The 25533-nt window shown below is 42.2% G+C and overlaps 1 protein-coding gene across 18 annotated transcripts in view; it reads right to left on the reverse strand.

Annotated features, from left to right (window-relative positions):
• The window catches only part of EML1 (EMAP like 1), a 195727-nt gene that overhangs the window by 42178 nt on the left and 128016 nt on the right, over positions 1-25533 (reverse strand). For 11 of the 18 annotated variants that reach the window (XM_081549752.1, XM_081549745.1, XM_081549744.1 and 8 more), the window contains exons 3-4: positions 23867-24002; positions 10037-10171 (exon numbers count right to left, since the gene is read on the reverse strand). In XM_081549752.1, coding sequence (XP_081405878.1) covers positions 10037-10171; positions 23867-24002 — 271 coding nt within the window. Of the gene's footprint in view, positions 1-10015; positions 10172-23866; positions 24003-25533 lie in introns of all 18 variants that reach the window. The other 7 variants (XM_081549758.1, XM_081549757.1, XM_081549756.1 and 4 more) reach the window with 1 other exon arrangement.

Below are 25533 nucleotides of genomic sequence, written 5' to 3' on the forward strand. Positions count from 1 at the left end.
ATTATCCCAGCAAGAATACTGGAGTGGGTTGCCATTTCCTTCTCCAGGGGATCTTCCTGACTCAGGGACTGAAGCCAGGTCTCCTGCATTGGCAGGAGAATTCCTTACCATCTGAGCCACCAGGGAAGCCCTAGTATTTCTGTATCTGTTACTAATTTACCCCGAAGTCCTGAGAGCAGGTCTCTGACACATGGGTGACCTGTGTAACAGGGTACTCTGGGAGACGGGGATTAGGGAAGACTGATACAGGCCAGATGCTTCTGAGAAGACATGCTGGCTTCAGAAAATGATTAAGAAGGCCTGGTTAAGGAGGACATTGTTCCCAAGTTAAACTTTTTTCCCCTGAAACTTACTCATCTATAAAAATGGTACCTCCCAGCACACATACCATGACTCCTTCTGAAAATGATTTCACTTGATGGAATATAATTCCTGTTGGAAGTCGAAATACTCTGCTATGTAAATGATAATTCTTTTATAAACTGCCCTAAGTAAGCAGCTTTTAACTATAATATAAGTAGGGTCATTCAGGAACTATTGATTTAAAATATTTAGAAGTCACTTCTGCGGTCAAAAACTATTGCTTCATAGACATCTCCAACCAATACTTCAGTTTAACATGGCATAAGAAGCAAAGATTTTGAAGTCAGCTGGATTCGTATTTTATTTGGGCAAATCACTTCACCTCCACAAACTTTAGATTCTTTCATCTATAAAACAGGACCAAAACCACTGTGAGGCACAGGGTATCTGCAGGGTCAAATATAACATGTAATAAAGTACTTAATATGTGGTTATTAATTACTATCTTCCCTCTTCCTCCTAATTTCACTGACAATAACCTACATGTATTTTTGAGCTCCTCACCCAACAGCCTCAAAACTGAAACGAAATAAAGAATACCAGTGCTTATATATTTTAACATTTGTTAAAAAGTAAATGACCCCTTGGCTTAAAGACCGAAACAATCTTTTCATTAATTTAAACAAACAAAAAAAAAAGATTCATTTAAGTTACCTCATTTCCAGTGTAAATGTTTTAGAATCCAAAATGTAGTGTTAAAAGCATCCACCAATAGGTGGTGCTATTTGCATAGTTCTTAAATGATCATAGTTTTAACAATTAAGTATATGGGTAACATTTTTTCATTCATTCAGTGAATGTTTGTTGAGCACTTACTGTGTGCCAGACCTGTGCAAAGTGCTAGGAATACAAAGAAGAAAAATGACCCAGCTCTGCCCTCCCAAAACTTAAAGGTGTAGCGGTGGGGACGGTGTAGGTGATGCCCCTGGCAGGTGGGGAGGGAGTTACAAAGTTAATGTGTGTGCTAGTCGCTCAGTTGTGTCTGACTCTTTGCCACCCCAAGGACTGTGGCCCACCAGGCTTCTCTATCCATGGGATTTCCCAGGCAAGAATATTGGAGTGAGTTACCCCTTCCTTCTCCAGGGGATCTTCCTAACCTAGGTATCGAACCCACATCTCCTGCACTGTAGGCGGATTCTTTACCATCTGACCCACCAGCGAAGCCCACAAAGTTAGTGGGCAGGAACAAAGCAATCTGGAGGGCGGCTAACTCAGACCAGGGCTCTCAGGCAGGCTTCCCAGAGAAGCGCATCCTGAGTTGGGTCTTGCAGGACTGGCTGGGGTTCTCCTCTTCCTGCCAGGTTCCCAGACACACACATGCATCACTTAGGACAAGGGAGAACCTCCGTGTACTAAGTGTTAGAAGCTGTCAATCATTGAGCTGTGCATTGGTTTGGTTTTGGGCTCTTTGATTTTATAATACAACAAAAAGATTTTTCTACATATGCTGCCTTCTTACTTAGATGTGAATTACTTTAATGAAGATGGAGTTTGAACACCTTTTCCTTAATTAATTGGCTATTTGTACTTCTTTCTCACTGAACTGCCTCTGCTCATACCTTTTACCTACTTTCCTGTTGACTGCCCTTTGCCTCCACGGTGTGGGTAGCGACCTTTGGAAATGGAGGACATTGACCCTTTTCAGGTGCGGGTGTCAGCCGTTGTTTGTAAGGAGCACGCTCTTCATGGGCTGCTCCTTTTCACTTCCCACCATGCCTCACGCTGTGTCCTGCACACATCAGGGGCTCAGGGAGTCAAGCAGTGCTGGGAAAGTGACTGAATAAGGTGACAGAATTTCTGTGAGGTCTCTCGTGGGAGCTGGAGAATTCTGGAATGTCCTGGAGAGGCACTCAGGATTGAGGACTGGGGTGAGCAAAGCTGTGCAAACATCAGCCCAAACGCTGGGATGAAGAAGGCAAATAACAGTAGTGGCTAGCACCTACGGAGTCCCAATGCTGGCAAGCCCCATGCAAAGGATGCTACTGACGTACACCATCTTGTTTAACCCTCACAGCAGCCCTGGGGGGTAGGTAGGTGCTAGCTTTCACTGGTGCAGAGAGGAACCTCAGTGAGATTAAGTAACTAGTTCACAGTCACAGAACAAAAGTGGCAGAGCTGGGATTACAATGTGGTTATGGCCACGACGGTCCTCAAGCCTAAATTCTTTCTGTTATATTGACTGGGGTAAAAAAGATACATCCAACAAATACTTATTGGGTGCCTACTGTAGCTACTAGGGCTTCTCAGGTGGCATTAGTGGGGAACAGTCCTCCTGCCAATGCAGAAGACGAAAGTGATGTGGGTTTGATCCCTGGGTTGAGAAGATCCCCTGGAAAAGGAAATGGTGCTTCACGCCAGTATTCTTGCCAGGAAAATCCCATGGGCAGAGGAGCCTGGTGAGCTCCACTCCGTGGGGCCACAAAGAGACACAGCTAAGTGACCCAGCACCTCCTGTATACTGGGCACTGTTCTAGATGCCGGGCTGGTCTGACCACTGGAAGAGTCTTCCTAGTTCCCAAATGCCCAATTAAAGTGCATTCGTCTAGGTAAATGATGGTCCCCATCTGAGAAAATGCTGTAAGAGTGTATTTCCTGACACAAAGGCATGCTTACACAGCAAATGAGAAAGAGGGTTACAAAATGTATGCAGAAGAATATAACTTATGTAAAAATTATACACTACACGACACCCGAGAAATGAAGTCTGGATGGAAACACAGCAAAATGGTAGCTGCGAGTCCTCTGACTGCCAGGGTTATAGGGGGTTTTCCTTTCCTCTTTCTTGTATACCTGGATATCCCAAAACACAGGTTACCTTGTGTAATAATAAATTACCTCACAAAGGAAAATAGATCCTGCTGGGGGAAGTAGGAGCCAGTGTTGGCAGGTGTGGATATCAGGGCCCAAGAGAGGGTGAGCAGCCAGTAGATGAAGAACTTGAACCCAGACTGGAGATGAAGATTTAGATTCCACCGTCAGTGATGCTCAAGGAAAAGCTAAGCAAGGCTGAGCCTTAAGGACCTCTGACAGACTTCGTTTTCTTGGGCTCCAAAATCATTGCGGACAGTGACTGCAGCCATGAAATTAAAAGATGCTTGTTCATTGGAAGAAAAGCTATGACAAACTTAGACAGTGAATTAAAACGCAGAGACATCACTTTGCTGACAAACACCCATACAGTCAAAGCTATGACTTTTCCAGTAGTCGTGTATGGCTGTAAGAGTCGGACCATAAAGAAAGCTGAGCGCCGAGAAGTTGACGCTTTTGAATTGTGGTGCTAGAGGAGACTCTTGAGAGTCCCTTGAACAGCAAGGAGATCAAACCAGTCAATCCTAAAGGTAATCAACCCTGAATATGCATTAGAAGGACTGATGCTGAAGTTGAAGCTCCAATACTTTGGCCACCTGATGCAAAGAGCCGACTCATTGGAGAATACCACGATGCTAGGAAAGATTGAGGGCAGGAAGAGAAGGAGTGACAGAAGATGAGATGGTTGGATGGCGTCACCGACTCAATGGACATGAGTTTGAGCAAACTCCAGCAGATGGTGAAGGACAGGGAAGCCTGGCGTGCTGCAGTCCATGGGGTCGCAAAGAGTTGGACACGACTGAGTGACTGAACAATAAGAAGGACCTCCAGGTGTCATCCAAAAAGACTGTCTCTGCTAGTATGGAGAAAAGGGAACCTTCCTACACTGTCAGTGGGAATGTAAACCGTGGAGCCACTATGGAAAACAGTGTGGAGGTTCCTTAAAAAACCAAAAGAGAGCTAGTATATGACCCAGCAGTCCCACTCCTGGGCATATATTTTGACAAAAGTGTAATTCAAAAAGAGAACACACCCCCATGTTCACAGCAGCACTATTCACAACAGCCAAGACACAGAAGCAACCTCAATGTCCACCAGCAGATGAATGGATCAAGAAGGTGTGTTCAGTATGTGTGTATACACAATGGAATACTACTCAGTCATAAAAAAGAATGAAATAATGCCATTTGCAGCAATACGGATGGACCTAGAGATGACCATACTAAGTGAAGTAAGTCAGACAAAGACAAATGATATCACTTATATGTGGAATCTAAAATATGATACAAATTGAACTTATCCATGAAAAAGAAACAGGCTCACAGACATAGAGAACAGACTTGTGCTTGCCAAGGGGAAGAGGGTAGGGGAGGGATAGACTGAGAGTTTGCAATTAGCAGATACAAACTATTAAACATAGAATGGGTAACCAACAAGGACCTACTGTATAGCACAGGGAATTATATTCAATAGTAATAAATCCTGTAATAAGCCATAATGGAAAAGAATATATATATTACTATAATTATATATTTGTTGTTGTTCATTCATTAGGTCATGTCTGGTCCTTTGTGACCCTATGGACTGCAGCACGCCAGGCTCCTCTATCCTCCACTATCTCCTGCAGTTTGCTCAAATTAATGTCCACTGAGTCAGTGATGCTATCTATCTCATCTTCTGCCATCCCCTTGTTCTTTTGCCTTCAGTCTTTCCCAGCATAAGGGTCTTTTCCAGTGAACTGGCTCTGCCCATCAAGTGGCCAAAGTAATGGAGCTTCTGCTTCACCAGCAGTCCTTCCAGTGAATATTCAGGGTTGATTTCCTTTAGGATTGGGTGGTTTGACCTCCTTGCTGTCCAAGGGACTCTTAAGAGTCTTCTCCAGCACCATAATTTGCAAGCATCAATTCTTCAGCACTCAGCTTTATTTATGGTCCAACCCTCATATCCACACATGACTACTGGAAAAACCATATAGCTTTGCCTATATGGACCTTTGTCAGCAAAGTGATGTCTCTGCTTTTTAAAACATTAACTTTCCTTCCAAGGAACAAGCACCTTTTAATTTCATGGCTGCAGTCACCATGCACAGTGATTTTGGAGCCCAAGAAAATAACATCTGTCACTGTTTCCACTTTTTCTCTATTTGCCATGAAGTGATGGAACTGGATGCCATGATCTTATTTTTTTTTAAATGTTGAGTTTCAAGCCAGCTTTTTCACTTTCCTCTTTCACTCTCATCTAGAGGCTCTTTAGTTTGGCTTCATTTTCTGCCATTAGAGTGGGTATTGTCTACATACATATATATAACTGAATTACTTTGCTGTGCAGCGGAAACTAACACAACATTATAAATCAATATACTTCAGTAAAAAAAAAAAAAAGACAAGACTTCCTCATTGAACGCTGAAGTTTTAGGAAGGATGGAGTTGAGTGTCCCGCTCAGGGTTCCGGACCTCAGAGCCTGGGTAAAGCAGCCAGCTGCGCAACGGTAAAGGGGGTCCAAGGGAAAGTCTTCGTGTGGTAGACAGCTTCATAGTTTTGAAGCTTTTGTCATATTTGTTGACTCTAAAGATGGGCAGTTTGTGTGTTACAACAAGGTTTCCAGCAGATGGCTGTAACATTTCTTACTTGAACAAAATCAGCTCACACTGCAACAACTTTCTGATGGAAACCAAGTGTCTTGCTTACAAAGTTGATATATCTTCTTCCCGTCAAAACCACAATGGGGGAACCAGTCGGATAATTGAAACATTTTATCAATCTGGCAACATAAACTGTACATTCTAAATAGTAGCTGTTTTTCTGTCTGATATGAAATATTTTTTAAAAAAATTAAAAAAAAAAACCCTTTCTTGGATTAGTCTACTGGCTACATTAGATAGTACAGGTTGTTTATCAGAATGTTACTGTCAAGTCCCTATTTAAATTTAATAAGTACTTCATTATGACACAAATCACTATATAAATAATTGTTAATATTCACAATATACGATCAATAATACATGAGATAAATATTACATTGCTGTATATTGCTTTTGTTCTTATGAAAATTTCATCAGTGCAAAGATTAATAAGTGCTGTTAAAATTCTGTGGCTCATTGCAAGGAAAATATTTAAAATGTTAACTGTTCTAAGATAAAAGTCTAAAGTGTCACGAGAAAGACTGTTGACTCTCGTGACCATTTCCAAAGAAAATGAGATACATGTGCAAGAAGACTGAAACTACCAGAAGAATAGTTGCTTTGAACATAAAACATGATGATTATTCAATAAATTAATGTATCTTAGAAAATGTAAATGTCTAGGACCTCAAAACACTATTACTTTATGTTTGACAGTAACATCTATACAATTGATAGGAAATGGCTTTATATTTGTTGTGATTATTATTACAGAGAAACATAAATGCTGAAAGGAGCCTCTTTCTCACCTTCACAAAAGTGCCAGATGTGCTAAGACAGCTTTGCATATGGTGTGTGGTGGTAGTGAGCTTTACAGCAAATATTTTGGGACTGATATAAGTTCAGGCACGGCCCGGTGTGAATGACTTGCTTCTTCTGTGAATCAGGACAGACTCAAAGTCACAGCTCTAAGGTCACCCTCACTCACTCATGTCTTGATGAGCTTTCCTGGGGGTCTCAGCGCCTGCACACCAGCTTGTTCTGATGTGACATTAACAACCGTGAGAATATACGGTCAATTCTCTACATCTGCATCCAAGGAATCAAACACAAGCATAAAAATCCATGATTGGCTGAATCTGTGGATGCAGAACCACTAACTGAAGGACTTGTGCGTCCATGGATTTGGGGACGGGAGCGGGGGTGGGGTCCTGGAACCATCAGCCCTTGGACATCCTGGGGTGACTGTATAATACTTTGTCTCCCCAGCCAATTAGAATTTGCCAAAATCCAGGTTGTACTCATAAGAGTGTCCTGAGGATATAAGTTAGTATGTGTTAGACTGAAAAAAGACTAACAACTTCAGACGTCATCTACCACCTTCATCTTACAAACGAGGAAAATCAAGTTCAGAATTTTGGAAAGCCTCATGAACTGTATTTTCTCCTACTCTGCACAGGTCTTGATTTACAACAGCTGCCGTTACTGACTGCCAAGTGCTATGCTGGGTGTTTTCCTACCAGTTAGCTCTCTGACAAGATTCAAGGGCATTAAGACATAAAATCCTTCATTCACAGAGGGGGAAAAGCTGAGGCTCAGGGGTGTGAAGTGGCCAAGTTTGTTTACAAACCCAGATCTTTCTTTTACTCCAGAACCTGTGCCCTTTCCATTACATCTAGTTGTGTATAGTAACCAAACATGGACAATGGGTTAAAAGGTAAGACCATGCACAAATATTTGTGTGTGATGCAGAAGAGGTCATGCTGTCTTAGCCTATCAAGGACCATAATATTTAAAAAAGGAATTGCACCTTTCTATCCCTTTCTTTGCCTGCTTTAAGCCCTGGAGACTGGGCATTGGTCCATTAGATTCTAGCTCTGGTTTGGTACAAGTTCCAGGCAACTCGAGAGAGGGGCTCTTGATGGGGAATGGAATGGAAGGATGAAGGGAAGTGGACAGGCAGTGACGGATGCACAGGCTTGACCTTCACCTCTATTGCTTCTAGCTGCTTCTTCCTTCTGTCTGAGTTACCTCTGCCATCATTTCCATGGGTCCCTAAAGGTGTCTGCCAGTACCAGCAATGACCCACAGAAGGCAGGAATTTTCTCTCTGCAACTCCTTAGGTGCAACTCAACCAGTTCAGCACTACACGTGGTGTTGTTGTTATTGAGTTGCTCAGCTGTGTCTGGCTCTTCGTGACCCCCTGGACTACAGCACACCAGGCTTCCCTATCCCTCACCATCTCCCGGAGTTTGCTCAGATTCACGTTCATTCAGTCAGTGAGGCTATCTAACCATCTCATCCTCTGCTGTCCCCTTCTCCTCCTGCCCTCAATTTTTCTCAGCATCGGGGTCTTTTCCAATGAGTCGGCCCTTTGAATCAGGTGGCCAAAGGCTTGGAGCTTCAGTTTCAACATCAGTCCTTCTAATGAATATTTAGGGTTGATTTCCTTTAGAATTAACTGGTTTGATCTCCTTGCAGTCAAAGGGACTCTCAAGAGTCCAGCACTACATGGGCCTCAACTATTCTTGTGATCTAACAAGACAAATAACTTATGTTTAAAAGGCCATGTTCAGTTGCCTGAATTATTTTTAGAAAATGATTAGTAAATTTTCCCAGTCCTTAATTTCCAAATCAAAATTTCCTGGCATTAAAAAAAAAAACACCCTTTGTAAATATCTTTCATGGAAATATTTACCCAGCACATTGAGCAAAGACATAGGATTTAAAAGATACAACAGATCTGGAGTTTGCACAATGTAGATTCTTTCTGGAAAATCTTAATACAAATCAGATGTGCAGAGAAGGAGCCAAGTTTTTAAGACCTGCCTAGATCTCGGCATCTCAGGCCAACTTCCAAGCTTACCCTAAATTCAGAGAAGCCTGAAGGCTACCTGCATCCCCCACTTACTCATGCTCTTCTGCGGCTGTAACCACTTGGCCTTATTTCCAAGGTATTATCACCCAATTAGCATAATCTTCTGATAAGAAGTTCTAATAGTCTAAATTAGAAGACAGCCCCATGTCAGTGGTTTTGAGATTGTTAATTGGCTGTGGATTTGACCTGCGAGAGACGTGAGAGGTGCTTGCGTCTCTTCATACAAAGCATGTCTTGAATAAAACCAAAGAAGTGCTTAAGCTTCTTTTACAGGACTGAATCAGAGTGGACTTACAAACTTGGAACTTTTACAGCCTGTGGGTTGGAGTCCACTGCTTTATGACTAAGCCTTCTCCTTACATGAACAATTGGAAAAAGAACAAAAAACAAAACATGGTTAGCCTGTGAAGCTGAAACTCCTTTCTAAGCTTTGCTCAACAGAGAGAATAAAATTTAAAGCACAATGTTTAAAAAGAGAGAATAAAGTATGTTGAGTAGATATATACAGAAAAACTGTCCTCATATACACAATGCATTCTTAGACGTAAAACAAGCTGTTAAATTGCCCCAAATTAGCTCTCACTAATAAAATGTTACTATTAGTTTAACAGGGAGTTATCATAATCCATTATAAACCAACCTCAAAGAATAAGACTCATTAAGCCGGAAAGAAAATGGTTCCTATTTCTGGTGTTCGCTTGATATTAAAAATAATTTCTGACAAATCACACAATTACAACTTTTTACCCAGTCTATCATAGAAAATATTGTTGACAAACTTAGGCCATTAAAGTTCATTTTAAAAGGGCAGCTGATTCGTTCCCGGGTTTCGGCACCAAAAAAAAAAAAAAAGGGCAGCTGAGAGGGAGCTTCCTGGTGGTCCAGTGGTCAAGAATCCGCCTTGCGATGCAGGGGACTCAGGTTTAGTGCCACTAGGCAACAAAGCCCGTACGCTGCGACAGCTGAGCCCTTGTGCTCTAGAGACTATGGTCCACACCTAGAGAAGGCACAGCAATGAAGACACAGCGCAGCCAAAAAACAGAAAAAAAAATCATAGCTGAGAGTATTAGAAATATAAAGTGTCCCACACTTTATCATTTCAGAAGCTTCCCAAATTCCACGGAGTTGGTACTAAGCAAGTTCTCAAGAACGCCTTTTGCATGCATAGGGAGTCGAAGTCACCGTTTTCCACCTGGCTGGTAACTGGGGTGGGCTGTGACGAGCCCACAGTGACGTCCGGAGAAGGCGCACAAGCCACAGGGGGCTCCTAGCTTGTGTGCACATTAGGGGGCCTTCGGATTCACCTCTGGGGAAGAGAGGTCACACGACATCAGACAGCGGGGGCTGGCGGGAAGACGCCCCTTACCTCTCACTGTTCTTTTTGCCGCTAGAAGAGCTGCTGGTAGATCCCGTGCGGTTGCGGTTTCCTTTGGAATCCCCAGAGCTTTCCCTCCGACCGCCGGGAGACACCCGTTCGGAAGAGCTGGTCCTCTTGATGGTACTGAAAGTGCGAAGGAAATGACAGTGAAATGACAGAGAAATCCTTCCCGGAGTGGTTTTGTCCTACTGCTGAATATGAAAACATATACATAGAACATTCTATCCCCATGTGGATATTTAAAAGATAGACTGGTTCTAAATTCCTTACTACAGAGATCAAAATTTTTTTCAGAATGTCACTTGAGATCTATGCCTCTCCTCACTGCCTTTGTAACAGTTAGTGAAGTTCAAGGTCATCGGGGAAGATGAAAGGTACGAAGCCCAGCAATACCGTGAGAGCTCTCCACGGCCTTAGTGGGAGGTGACCCCGCCCTTGTGCAGGCTTCAGTCTAGACCACTGTGCTCAACCAGGGGTGACTCTGCCCATCGGGGACATCTGACAGGGACACTTTGGCTTGTCACAACTCGGGGAGAAGGGAGGGCTGCTACATCTAACGGGTGGATGCCGGGGATGCTGCTGCTACAGCTAAGTCACTTCAGTCGTGTCTGACTCTGAGACCCCATGGACTGCAGCCTGCCAGGCTCCTCTGTCTATGGGATTCTCCAGGCAAGAATACTAACTCACTTAGAGAGAGCTGCTGTGCCCTCCTCCAGCAGATCTTCCCAACCCAGGGATTGAACCCACGTCCCTTGCATTGGCAGGTGGGTTCTTTACCACTAGTGCCACCTGGGAAGCCCCAAATACCCTTATAAAGCCCCGAAGAGCACTATGAGAAAGGTGGTCCAGACCCAAGTGTCAGCGGTGCTGCTACTAAGAACTCTGGTCTAAAGGCACACGTGGGACAAACACAGTCCCCTCTCTGTGGGATGCCTCGATTAGAGGGGGCACCCATGCCAGCGCTTACTTCCTTCTGTATAACCAGAGGGCCTAGAGTAGTCAGAAGACTGCTGTGGGGTGTCTAGGGAAGACTTCCGGAAGATTGTGAATTTCTGGGAGAGAGAAAATGAGTGCCTTTGATGTGCTACAGTTACACAATAGGCAGGAGCCTGTCCTAGGAAAAGGGATACACCCTGCAGAGTAACCCACAGGGGTGAGAGGTCAATCAGCCAGGGCAGGGGCTGTAGCTTGATGGTCTGCTCTTGGAGCCTGGAAGCGTACTACAGGCATCCTGTAAAGTTTATTTTTAACCTTCATCATTAGGTCCTATGTTTCCTGAGATCTCATCTCATTTATCATGCTTGTATTCCTTGCAGAGGTCTAGTATAGAAGCTTGATAAATATTTATTAAATGAAAGGGTGAAATAAATGAAACAATACATGGGAGTGTCACACTGACAAAGGATCACAGGGAGATGCTATCATTTAGCATCTGCTCCATGAGAAAAAAAAAAAAGAAGGGTGAATGGAGGTGCTGCTCCCTGGCAGGACTGGGCGGGGGGCGCATCTGGTGGATGCACAGAGTCAAGGTGCAGGGGGGCGAGAACGTACGTCTGCAACCCCAGAGGGGGCTCAGGACGCCAATGTCAGCGAGGGTTACTGAACCATGGACGCAGAGGGAATCTCAACATCAGGAAGGAGAAGAGATGAAAATGAGGAGAACCTTTGCCTCCTGGGAAAGAGAAACTCTGGGTGAGGTGGGCTGAAGAACTGCCATGGGAATCTCAGGAGGCAGAGAAACCTGGAGAGACCAGAGGAGCAAGAACCCAGGGAGGATGGTTAAGGTGCTGGGGCTGTGGGTGGAAGAGGGGACCTTGATGATGAAGCCTCAGAGGCTCCACTGAGCACAGAACCAGGAGAGGGTGTATAGGACCCGAAGTTCCATCAGGAGGATACAGGAGCCCAGGAGCTTGAGACAGCGAGACTGCTACCCCTGGGCTGGATACACCTTCCTTTCTCACAATTAAACAACATAGAACGTGCAAGAGCCTTGCACATGGGTTGCTCCTGCTGTCTTCCCTTCATTCGCTTTTCCTTCTCATCTCTGCCTTCCTTCCAGCCAATTTTCAGTCCTTCTTCCTCTGTAATGTCCAAACAGTCAGTAAATAATGTCTTAGCATGTTTTTTTAAAACTGCAGGGTGTATCGGTTTTTGAAAAAACATCTCGTTCTCTGAGTGAGTGAACATAAATAAGATGAGCATAATCACAATGATTGGAAGACACTTTCTGCGTAGGCTCTTTGGTCACCGAGGAAACTCTGAATTGACAGCACCAGGATCTCACAGCTGGGATCCACACGGGTGTGCCTTAAGAGCAAAATGTGAATTTTTAGAACCCTCAATTTGAGGACAAGGAAATTACAGCTCTTAGGAGAGCATTACATTTCTGAAATTTAGGACTGAAGTCTAAAAATTACAGAAGCCTTTGTGCTAAAGTTCAAGATCTTCCAGTGACGATAAACACCAAGCTCAGTTCACGTCTCGAGAGTGTTCTCTGCCGAGCATCTGACGTGAGGCTCTCAGGCACCCCGCCCTGGCAGCTGGCAGTCTCCAGCATCACCTCTGTGGCATCGTTGTGGGAGTTCAGGGCAAGTTCATGGCAATTTGAAAGCTTGTATAAAGCACCCTTAAAGAGCTGAAACACCGTCTCTGTTAATCAATGATAGCAAACGTTAGCCGATTTGCTAATAATTAGCACTCAACCTAGCTCCTGGAAGAGTTAAGAGGGGAGATCGATGATGAAACTGCGGGCAGCAACAGTTCACATCTATTAAGAGTTTTGCATTTCATACGCATCATTAAATTTAAACCTCAAATCCCTAGTGAATGTATCATCATTCCTATTCTACAGACTTTATTTTCCTGGGCTCCAAGATCACTGCAGACAGTGACTGCAGCCATGAAATTAAAAGACGCTTGCTCCTTGGAAGAAAAGCTACGACACACCTAGAAAGCATATTAAAAAGCAGAGACATCACTTTGCCGCCAAACATCCGTATACTCAAAGCTATGGTTTTTTCAGCAGTCATGTATGGACGAGAGAGCTGGACCATAAAGGGTGAATGCCGAAGAACTGATGCTTTGAACTGCGGCGTTGGAAAAGACTCTTGAGAGTGCCTTGGACTACAAGGAGATCAGACGAGTCCATCCTAAAAGAAATCAATCCTGAATATTCATTGGAAGGACTCATGGTGAAGTTGAAGCTCCAATACTTTGGCCACCTGATGGGAAGAGCTGACTTACGGGGAAGACCCTGATGCTGGGAAAGACTGAGGACAGGAGGAGAAGGGGACGACAGAGGACGAGATGGTTGGATGGCACATCACTGACTCAATGGACATGGGTTTGAGCAGACTCTGGGAGACAGCGAAGGACAGGGAAGCCTGGTGTGCTGCAGTTCTCAGGGCTGCAAAGAATCAGACGTGACCCAGCCACTGAGCAACAACAACAACAACAGATGGGGGGATAGCTTCAGGGTATAAAGTCAAACGGCTGAGGTCACTTGACCCCTAGCAATCTACTGGATCTCTTAGTTAACAACACCTAGGGAACTCTCTGATGATCCAGTGGTTAGGGCCCCGAGTTTTCACTGCCAAGGGCCTGGGTTCAATCCCTGCTCAGAGAATTAAGATCCTATAAGCCACATGGTGAGGCCAAAAATGGAGACCACCTGCCAGTTATGACACACTGCAGTACATTAGTTTTGAGGACCTGTTGAACAGAGGTGCTGAACGTCTAAAAATCCAATAAAGGTTGGCAGAGAATAGATTCATGTATATGTACGGCTGAGTTCCTTTGCTGTCCACTCAAAACTATTAGAACATTGTTAATTGGCTATATTTCAATATAAAATAAAAAGTTTAAAAAATCCAGCAAAGGTCAATAAGTAGTAACAGCTATGTGATTTAAGACTTGAGCAATGGCAGGCATCAGGTAAGACCCTCTAAGCGACTACACTAGAAGGCAGGTGAAACTACCAAGCAGCATCCGCGAGGGCTACGTAGGAAATCTAAGTACCCTCAGCTGGCCGCTGATCTGTTCTGTGTGTAAGCTTTGAGAGGGCTCGCAGACCTGTCTAACCTATGTATTAGAGGCACGGAAACAAAGCAGAATAGACATGAGGGCAGGAATAAAAGCGTGGACAATTATTTTGGTAAACTTCAATAAATTACAGAATATACAGCACATTAAAATGGGAAAACATTTCAGTCTGCATATATAGACTTGGGTATCATCCATCACAACCCTTGAAAGATATTTTTTATTTGCACATTTGCATTAAAATGCTAATCTTTTTTTAAAAAAAACCTACGACTGCTGTATACTCAAGACGAACAGGAAATTTCCTTTTGAGAGCCAAGGGCTCTCATGAATTAAAAGAGGACTTACTAGGACTCAAAGCTAAGGACAGAAAGTAGAGCTTGAAGACAAAAGACACCTGCAGGAACAAGGGCAGTCAGAAGGAGTCAATACTGTACACACTCTGGACGAGCCGCCTGCAATACCAGCAGGGAGTAACCGAAGCAGCTGTGTTCCCTAAGGACAGCAAGGGAAAAACCACGTTCTTTATTTTGAAAGTGGTAGAAGTCCCAGCTTGGGAGAAAATGTATAATCACACAGCACATTTTTTAGTGCTTAAGGCAAGTACGTCTGGTGTAGCAATGCACTAGTAATACCATCATTTCTTCTTTTCCCTTCTGCTCTCAACCCCCACTCCCAAACCCCAAACTTTCTAAGTTCTGAAAATGTAATAGTTCTTTACACTGCACTGCAGTTGCATTCAATGGCTTTTGCCAACTTAAACTAAATTTCAGATGTAAAACTGAATCTCTGCAAATGGAGAGTGGAGGAAAAGTGGCCATCTTTCTTCTCATGGTTAGACAGTAACTCTAAGTGTAATAAGCTACTATGACTGATGTCTTTCTTTCATTATGCGATTTGGAACTGAGAACTGGCTTTGCAAAATTTTGGGAAAAAGACCCCAAACTTTTACAACTGAAAAAAAAAATACCAATCTTGAGGGGAAGCTTGTATGCGTGACCAGAGATTTTCTAATGAGGTCATCTGTCATGACAGCTGGAGTGATTAACACTAGATTAGAAGAATTATCTATTTGACAAATGCAGGAAGGAAATGGCAACCGCTCCAGTATTCTTGTCTGGAGAATCCCTTTGACAGAGGAGCCTGGTGGGCTACAGTCCACGGGTCATAAAGAGTTGGACACGACTGAGCACACGCTTGACAAGTACTTACTTGGAATCAACTTATACTGGGCGCTGTGCTGAGCACTGGCAAGTCAACAGGGACCAGAACTAACCTGGCTTTTGTTCTGCAAGGGTGAGGTAATTGTGACAGACTGAGGTCACGCACTTCAATAATTAAGAAAGGCTAAAGACACCACTGTAACAAAAACAAGGCATTTTCTAAGAAGGCTGGTGGTCTTAGAGAATTTGCCACATGAAAATATATATATATTTTTTCTATCATATGAAGTCAACTACCTGAGCCTAGGGGGCTTTCCTGGTCTCAGATGGTAAAGAATCCACCTGCAGTGCAGGAGACCTGAGTTTGATCCCTGGGTTGAGAAGATCCCCTGGAGAAGGGAATGGCTACCCGCTCCAGTATTCTTGTCTGGAAAATTCCATGGACAGAGGAGGCTAGAGGGCTACAGTCCATGGGGTCACAAAGAGTGGGACTCGACTGGGCGACTAACGCTTCACAACCTGAGCCCAGAGCGGGGAACCGCATCCTTTCTGATAAGAGGGTAGGTGCCAATTCATCTTCCTCTGTTCAACAGCAAAAGACTCCCATCTCTAATCTTGCCACAGAGATCAGACTCAGAATATGAACTTAACACATACATCTCAGTGGATCTCAATGATAAATATATTAGAAAAACAAAACAAAAACAACAACCCAAAGCAGATTTAAATCCTTAAGCACCCGGCACCGACTTCGGGACTTTCACAAACACTGTATTGCTAATGAGTGCAGTTATTTTTCCAAAGGACTGTCAGCTGTTTGTTTGGAAACCATGGATATTTACCATACTATCTTCCAATCGGAGCGGAGCATTTTAAAAATAACGCTCTCTTTTTGTACCAGTTTTGTTCTTTTGATCTCTCTTCTCACAGCTCTGCCCTATTGTAAAGCTCTACTTAGGGGTGGAAAGAATGAGTGATTGTCTCCGTTTTGAGCCAGTGGGAATGTTATTCTATTGTCAGCTTCAGCATCCCCACTGAGCAAGGTATGACCTACAATGTCTTCCCGGATTCTTTGCCTTTTCTTCTTTGACTAGTGGAAACAAAGCTTTTCCCAAGGATTCCAAATCAAGCCCCTAATCGAAGTCTTAATTGGCAACACAAAGCACAACCCCTGGGTGCTGGACAATTTCCAAAGGGGATTTTGTTCTTCCATACTCGGCTGAAAAAACCCGAGAAAAGAAAACAAACATACCCATCCAGACGCCACAGACGCCCCAGTTCGTTTAATTTAGAACTCTGATTACAGAAAAATTCTAACACGATTGTACATGTATTTTAAATGGCTTGGAGGTTGTTTTACTCCTAACAGTCAGGATGCCCAGCTTGCTTCTGTTTTCAAAACTCTCTCTCCTCAGGAGAGATCTATAGGAACTTTATCACAGAGTAACTGTTAACACGCCACTGTTTGGGTTTCCAACTTCCAGATGGATGAGAATTCACATCCAGGGAAGCCTATATAAGGCAAAGAAACAAAATAACTGAATCACTACACCCTCTGCTGAAAACCAAGAGTCTCAGATGATCTAGAAAACCACATATTTCTAGTTGACTGCTAAACAACAGCTTATCAAATGACTATGACTGATCATTTTGTAAATTAAAAAGAAAAGTCTACAGAGGACTAAGAATATTTATAGAAGGAAGGTTATTGTCTAAATGCTAATATACAGGGACTTCCTGGTGCACCAGTGGTTAAGACTTCACCTTCCAGTGCAGGGGTGCAGAGCCGGTGTCCGGTCTGGGAACTAGGATCCCACATGTCCCATGGCCAAAAAGCCAGGACATAAACAACACAAGCAATGTGGTAACAAGTTCAGTAACGATTTAAAATTGGCTGATATAAAAAAAAAATCTTTCAAAAGTGCTAATACAACACATATAAAGTATGCATGCTTAGTTGCTCGGTCGTTGCTCAGCGATCCTTTGGACGGTAGCCCACCAGGCTCCTCTGTCCATGGGATTTCCCAGGTAAGAATACTGGAGCAGGTAGCCATTTCCTTCTCCAGGGGATCTTCCCGATCCAGGAATTGAGCCCGAGTCTCCTGTGTCTCCTGCATTGCTGGTGGATTCTTTACCCGCAGAGCCACTGGGGCAGCCCGTATCAAATATAATGGTTACTAATTATCCTCCCTTCCTTCTTTCCTTCCGAGATAATATTGCTGAGAACGAGCCCTGTCCATGAGCTCCTTCATACCTGGAGGAGCAGAGGACCCAGGCCTCTCTCACAGCACAGGCCTGGGTCTTGACCTGGGGGTTCAGGGCCTGCAGCCCCTTATTAACAGGCAGGTCTATCTCTCAGAGTTGCAAGCTGCCGGCATCTCTGCTCAGTCACCCTCACCTCTGCCTGCTGCTCCTGTCAGCACTCTTGGGGCTTCTCAGAACATAACTGTTTCTAACGAGCATCATCCACACACAAGGGCACACAAGAGGGATGGTTTCCAAAGAGTAATTATATGAAGCACTTTTTTTATAAGGAGATGCAAGCGCTGACCTGGAAATCTTTGCAAGAACCAGCCCATCACAGTGAAAGGAGTGTGAGCCCTGGCGCCAGACAGACCTGGGTTTGAGCCCACGTTCTCTCCACTCACTTGATCCCAGACCAGTTACTTCACTTCTCTGAGCCTCAGTTTACCCACTGGCAAAACAGGGATAATAATACGTCCCTTGGAAGGTTATTTTGAGGATAAGTGATAATGGTATTAAAAGCTTGGTGCTTAGTTGGCTTTCATTATATTATCATCAAAAATGATTTCTGCCATCATCACTGATTTAAAGAGGGGCTGAAACACCACTGTGCCTCTTTGTCTTTGTGAAAAAGTAGACAGCGTATTAAAAAGGAGAGACATCACTTTGCCAACTTTGACCATAGTCAAAGCTATGGCTTTTCTAGTGGTCACGTATGGATGTGAGAGGTGGACTATAAAGAAGGCTAAGCACCAAAGAACAGATGCTTTCAAACTGTGGTGCTGGAGAAGACTCTTGAGCATCCCTTGGACTGCAAGGAGATTGCACCAGTCAACCCTAAAGGAAATCAACTCTGAATATTCACTGGAAGGACTGATCCTGAAGCTGAAGCTCTAATACTTTGGCCACCTGATGTGAAGAGCCAACTCACTGAAAAACGCCCTGATGCTGGAAAGATTAAGGGCAAGAGGAGAAGGGTGTGACAGATGAGATGGTGGGATGGTATTACTGACTCAATGGACATGAGTTTGAGCAAGTTCTGGAAGATAGTGGAAGACAGAGAAGCCTGACGTGCTGCCGTCCACCAGGCTGCAAAGAGCTGGACACAACTGAGTGACTGAATAACAACAAATCAATTAGATTCTGCAGCAGAGTACTGGTTACTCTGGATCAAACGCAGAGGCTTCTACAAAAACAAACTGCAAGAATACTTGACATAAGCTCTCATGAAATGAACTGAAAGCTAGAAATTCTATCTGCATTTCAAATTTTACTTTTATCATATTTTGCTCTGAAATTTTTTTTATTTTACTTAAACTCCAAATACACAAAGAGATGTCAATTATAAAAGTCAATTTTCAAGAATAAAGACAAAGAATCTCATTTTTCATTAACTATTTGCTACTTTAAAAAGTCAACCTTGAAATTAAACAACTCACTCTTAAACAGCCAGTGGGTTAAAGAAGAAATCACAAGAGAATTTAGAAAATATCTAGAGACAAATGAAAACAAACAAAAAAGATTCTAAAACTTGTGGGATGCAAGTTTTATAAACAGAGAAGTTTACAGCTATGAAAACACAGAAAGATCTCAAATCAACAAATTAACTTTATTTCTACTTCTCAAGGAAGTAGGAAAAAACAACAATAAATAAAACCAAAAGTTAGCAGAGGGAAAGTGAAAATAAAGATTATAGCAGAGATAAACAAAATAGAGAAAAGAAAAACAATAGATAAAAATCAAGAAACCAAGAGTTGATTTTTTAAAAGACCAATAAAAGTGCTAACTCCTCCATTAAACTAGAAAAAAAGAGAAGACTGAAATAACTAAAATTAGAAACAAAAGAGAATATTACAACTGATGTCACAGAAATAAAAAGGATTATGAGACTACTATGAATAAGCAATGCGTTCGAACCATGGTGCTAGAGAAGACTCTTGAGAGTCCCTTGGATGGCAAGGAGATCAAACTAGTCAATTCTAAAGGAAATCAACCCTGAATATTCATTGGAAGGACTGATACTGAAGCTGAAGCTCCAATACTTTGGCCAATACTTTCTTCTGATGTGAAGAGCTGACTCATTGGAAAAGACCCTGATACTGGGAAAGATTGAAAGTGGAAGGAGAGGAAGGTGGCAGCAAATGAGATGGTGGGATGGTATTACCAGCTCAACGGACATGAGTTTGAGCAAACTCCAGGAGACAGTGAAGGACAGGGAAACCTGTTGTGCTGCAGTTCATGGGGTCGAAAAGAGTAGGACACGAATGAGCGAGTGAGCAACAACTACCAAACTGAATTTAACAGCACATTCAAAGGATTATACACCACGAGCAAGTGGGTTTTACACCTGGAATGCAAGGACCGTTCAATATAAGAAAATTAATACAATACACCACATTAACAGAATGAGACAAAAATCACACCATCATCTCAACCGATGCAGAAAAAGCACTTGACAAAATTGAACATCCTTCACAATAAAAACACTCAACCAAATCGGAAGAGAAGAAAACTACCTCAAAAAGTAAAAATGAAAAGCCCCAATGAGTATCATACCAATGGTGGAAGACTGAAAGCTTTTCCTCTAAGGTCAGAAGGAGGCAAGGATACTCCCTCTCACCACTACTATTGAACATAGTACTGGAAGTTCAAGCCAGAGCAATTAGACATGAAAAAGAAGTAAACGGCATCCAAAGTTGGAAAAAAGAAAGTAAAATTATCTCTGTTTGCAGATGACATGATCTTATACATAGAAAACCCTAAATATTCCACAAAAAACCGTTACGACTAATAAACAATTTCACTAAAGTTACTGAATACAAAAAACAAAACACAAAAATCAGTTCCATTTCTATCCACTAACCATAACCAACCTAAAAAGGAAATTAACAACCCCATTTATGACAGCATCGAAAAGGACAAAGTATTTAGAAATAAACTTAACCAAGAAGTTGAAAGACTTACAGACAGAAAACTATTAAACATTGTTGAAAAAAATCAAAGAAGATACAAGGAAATGGAAAGTCATCCTCCGTGGGATTGGAAGACTTAATATGTTAAAATGTCCATACTACCCAAAATGATTTACAGATTCAATGCAATCCCTATCAAAATACCAATGGCATCTTTTGTAGAAAAAAATCCTAAAATTCATATGACATCCCAAGGGATCCGAAGAGCCAACACAATCTTGAAAAAGGAGAACAAAACTGGAGGACTCACATTCCCTGATTTCAAAATATACTACAAAGTAACAGTAATCAAGACAGTGTGGTACTGAAATAAAGATAGATGTTGTCATTGTTTTAGTTGCTAAATCGTGTCAGAATCATTTGTGACCCCAATGGATTGTAGATCACAAAGCTCCTCAAATGTAAAATGGTGCAATCATTAAGGAAAACATTATGAGGGTTTCTCAAAAAGTTAAAAACTGAATTATTAAGTTGGTGCAGACATAATTGCAGTTTCAGACTGTGAATTTTACATCATTACAACTGGGCTCAGTCACATCTTTATTAATCAAAATAGGAACCAGTGCAATCAACGCATTTTTGCCAATGAGAAATAAGTTTGCTTATTCCTGTTGTGTAAAAATCCATGCTTTGGGATTTGAGGAACTTTTGGAAAGCACCTTCTGCCTCCTGCTGGTTGTGGAAGCGTTTTCCCTGCAAAAAGTTGTTGAAATGCTTGAAGAAGAGGTAGTCAGTTGGTGAGAGGTCAGGTGAATATGGCAGATGAGGCAAAACTTTGTAGATCACTTTGTTCAACTTTTGAAGCATTGGTTGTGTAACGTGTGGTTGGGCATGGTCGTGGAAAAGAATTGGGCCCATTCTGTTGACCAATGCCAGCTGCAGCCACTGCAGTTTTCGGTGCATCTCATGGATTTGCTGAGCATAGTTCTCAGATGCAATGGTTTCACCAGGATTCAGAAAGTTGTAATGGATCAGACGGGCAGCAGACCACCAAACAATGACTGTGACATTTTTTTGGTGCAGGTTTGGGAAGTGCTTTGGAGTTTCTTCTTGATTCAACCACTGAGCTGGTCATCGCCCGTTGCCGTATAAAACCTACTTTTCATTACACGTCACAATCTGAGAAATGGTCCGCTGTGTAGAAGAGCAGACATGTCAAAATGATGATTTTTTTGACTTTTGGACAGCTCATGAGGCACCAACCTATCGAGCTTTTTCACCTTTCCAATTTGCTTCAAATGCCAAATGATTGGAGAATGGTCGACTTTGAGTTCTTGGGCAACTGCTTGTGCAGTTTTAAAAGGAACAGCTTAGATGATCTGCTCAATTGGTCACTGTCAACTTCCGATGGCCAGTCACTGAAACCTTCATCTTTAAGGCTCTCATCTCCTTGCAAAACTTCTTGAACCACCACTGGACTGTATATTTGTTAGCAGTTCCTGGGCCAAATGCAGTGTTGATGTTGTGAGTTGTCTCCACTACTTTGTGACCCATTTTGAACTTGAATAAGAAAATTGCTTGACTTTGCTTTTTGTCTAATATCATTTCCCTAGTTTAAAATAAATATAAAATAAACATCAAGTAATAAGTCATTAGCAAAAAAAATAAAGCTAGAAATCCTCATTAAAATGATATATAAGATAACCACATTTATTTAAAAATGTATTCCAATATCAAATGGCCAAGTTCAACAATGCAAAACTGCAATTACTTTTGTACCAACCTAATACCAAATGATTTAACAATTCACTTTAGGGTATATATCCCCAAAGAGTTCAGAGCAGGATCTCAAATAGATATTTGTACACCTACGTTCACTGCAGCATTATTCCAATAGCCAAGAGGTGGAAGCAACCCAAATGTCCATCAACATGAACGGATGAAGAAAAGGTGGTATATATATGCACAACAGAATGTTATGCAGTCTTAAAAAAGAAGGAAATCCTGTCACAAGCTACAATGTGAATGAACTTTGAGGATATTATGTTAAGTGAAATAAGTCAGCCATAAAAGGATGGATGATACTGTGTGATTCCACTCATATGGAACATCTGATGTCGTCAAAATCACAGAAACAAAAAGGAAAAGCATGATTACCAAGGGCTCTGGGGAGGACTTACTGTTTAAGAGGTATAGTTTCAGTTTTGCAACATGAAAAAGTTCTGGAGATCTGCAGTAAAACAACGAGAATATACTTGACACTACTGAACTGTACACTAAAAATAGCTAAGGTGGCAAATTTAATGTGATGTGTTTTTGTTTTTTTTTGCCACAATGAAAAAAAAAGAAAGGAAGAGATGGTAACGGATGGCAACCTGAAACTTAAAAAAAAGTCAGAACTGTCAGCCTTACAACATCTAGATGAATAAGAGACAGACTATATCTATTGCTGCCGGTTAGAATCCAGAAGGTCATTTCATGTTGATTATAAATAAATGATTCAAGTAAGTAATAAAAAGGTATGAAATGAGGCCAAGAATTTCATTTTAAAGTTCAAAAAGCCCTGCAAAATCAATTTTCTCAAAATTCACAAACAATAAGTACATAGAGCTCTATCTGATGAAACACCATGCAAATCCGCTCCATGAAGAGTCTATGTAGAAACACTACGTATTTGCAAGAGATGATGGGGTTGCTACATGTTCATTCTGAGTCACAATGCAGCCTCACATCTACTCCATCAACCCGCGGAGTACCCAGCGCACGGCAGAGCACACTTAACACTGAATCCTCAGCACCCATGAAGCAGGTAGCATTTTAATGAACTCGACAAGTTCTTAGAACAAGCTCATGAGGTAGCGTTGCAGAAGGATTTCTTTAAGAGTTTCTTTGCTATATGACCTTCAGCTGTTTTATTTTTTAGAGCATAAAAATTTGGAAAAGTAGGCTGGCATATAAAATCTACAATTTTAATATGGCAATTATGAAATTATAAAAAAGTTAAGAGCAACCTGCACTCTCTCTGACGAACATCAGCATCTGAAGCTCCACTGTCAAGCACCATCCAAATTTTACTGACAAAAATTTAAGTCGGGACAGCAATCTGAATTTTGCTATATTCCAAGCCCTTGGGACCTGCGAACAGCTTATTCATTTTTTGTATAGGTTACATTCCCACTTGTTTTTTTTTTTATTAAAAGTGAAGTTTAAGTAAAAACACAAAATGGTACACTGTGGCTTCAGTGAATGAGATTTCAGACTATGTGATTAAATCTAAAAAAAAAAAAGCAGAATAATAAATCAACATGGTTTCTGTTTTGGCAACACACCAAATATTGTGCTTTCACAAACTTTAACTCAAAGGAGAAATTTTCAAGTGTCATACAAAAGACTAATGGTTATTTTAGCATCTGAGTTGCAACAGCTTTTAGAATTCGTCGAAGGCGCTTCTTGCCTACCTTTTGGTGGTGGCAGGCACAGCGGTTTCTCTCCTGGCCCCCGAGGGGGCTGGCAGGGAGCCACTGGGTTTCTTTGGTACCACTGTGCCATTGTTGACGGTGGTTCTTAAAGGCAAGGTCTGCACCAGTGGTCTTGCTGGAAAACAAGCAGAAAAGGCAATTAGAACTTTTCCCTTTTCAAGGGAACTTTACAGGACTTAAGATAACGTAGAAAGAAAAAGGGTGTCCATTTCAAAATGCTAGCAGAGTCGACAAAGGTACAAAGATAACTCTGAAACGACAAACCCAGCCACTCAGGAGGGACCACTCAGGAGGGACCTAAGTGTAACCTGTAAACTACAAAACTTCTAGATGAAAACATAGGAGAAAAATCTGTGTGACCTTGAGTTTGGTGATGAGTTTTTAGATATAACACCAAAAGCACATCCACGAGAGAAGAAAAATTAATAGCTTAGGCCTCATTAAAATGAAAAAAAAAAAAAAAACTTTTGCTCTATGAAAGACATCATTAAGAGGATGAAAAGACAATTCGTAGATGGGGGAAAATATTTGCAAGTCACATATCTGATGCAGGACTTGTATACAGAATAGGAAAAGAACTCTTACAATTCAACAGAAAGAAAATGAATAGCCCAATTAAAAAAATGGGCAAAAGATCTGAACAGACACCTCACCAAAGAATATATACAGATGGCAAATAAGCATATGAAAAGATGCTCAACATCTTTTGTCATTAGGGAAATGCAAATGAAGACAATAATGAGATATGTCTATTCCACCTATCAGGATGGCCAAAGTCCAGGACACAGACAACATACCAACTGCTGCCAGGAGGCAGAGCCACGGGAACTCTTCTGCGGAGCCAGTGGGAATGCAAAATGGGGCAGCCACTTTGGAAGACAATCTGGCAGTTTCTTACCAAACTAAGGCTTATAAATTTTACCATTGTGGTTGTTGCTCAGTTGCTAAGTTGTGTCTGACTCTTTTGCCACCCATGGGCTGTAGCCCACCTGGCTCCTCTGTCCATGAGATTTCCCAGGCAAGAATACTGGACTGGGTTTGCCATTTCCTTCTCCAGGGGATCTTCCTGACCCAGGGATCAAACCCATGTCTCCTGCATTGGCAGGCGGATTCTCTGCCACTGAGCCACCTGGGAAGCCCCAAATTTTACCATAGGATCCAATAATTGTGCTGGACGCTAAGTATTTACCCAATTGATTTGAAAACTTACGCCTACACAAAACCTGCATTTAGTATTTGCTGCTGTTCAGTTGCTAAGTTGTGTCCAACTCTTTGTGACCCCATGGACTGCAGCACGCCAGGCTTCCCTGTCCTTCACTTTCTGCCAGGGTTTGCTCAAACTCATGTCCATTGAGTCAGTGATGCCATAAAACTGTCAAAACTGGAAGCAACAAAGAAGTCCTTCAGTGGGTGAGGGGTAAACAAACTGTGGTCCATGCAGACAACGGAATAGGATTCGGTGATAACAGGGATGAACCAATCCAGACAACCATGGATGAATTTTAAATCCACACTGCCAAGTGAAAGGAGCCAGTCTGAGAGGCTATACACTGTATGATTTCATTTAAAACGACACTTTATAAAAAGTTACTCTACAGAGACAGAAAGTGGATCAGAGGTTGCCAGAGACTGGAGATGGTATGACT

This window comes from Giraffa tippelskirchi, chromosome 12, assembly GCF_054371585.1.
Source record: "Giraffa tippelskirchi isolate mGirTip1 chromosome 12, T2T-mGirTip1v1.2.pri, whole genome shotgun sequence".
Taxonomy (NCBI): Eukaryota; Metazoa; Chordata; class Mammalia; order Artiodactyla; family Giraffidae; genus Giraffa; species Giraffa tippelskirchi.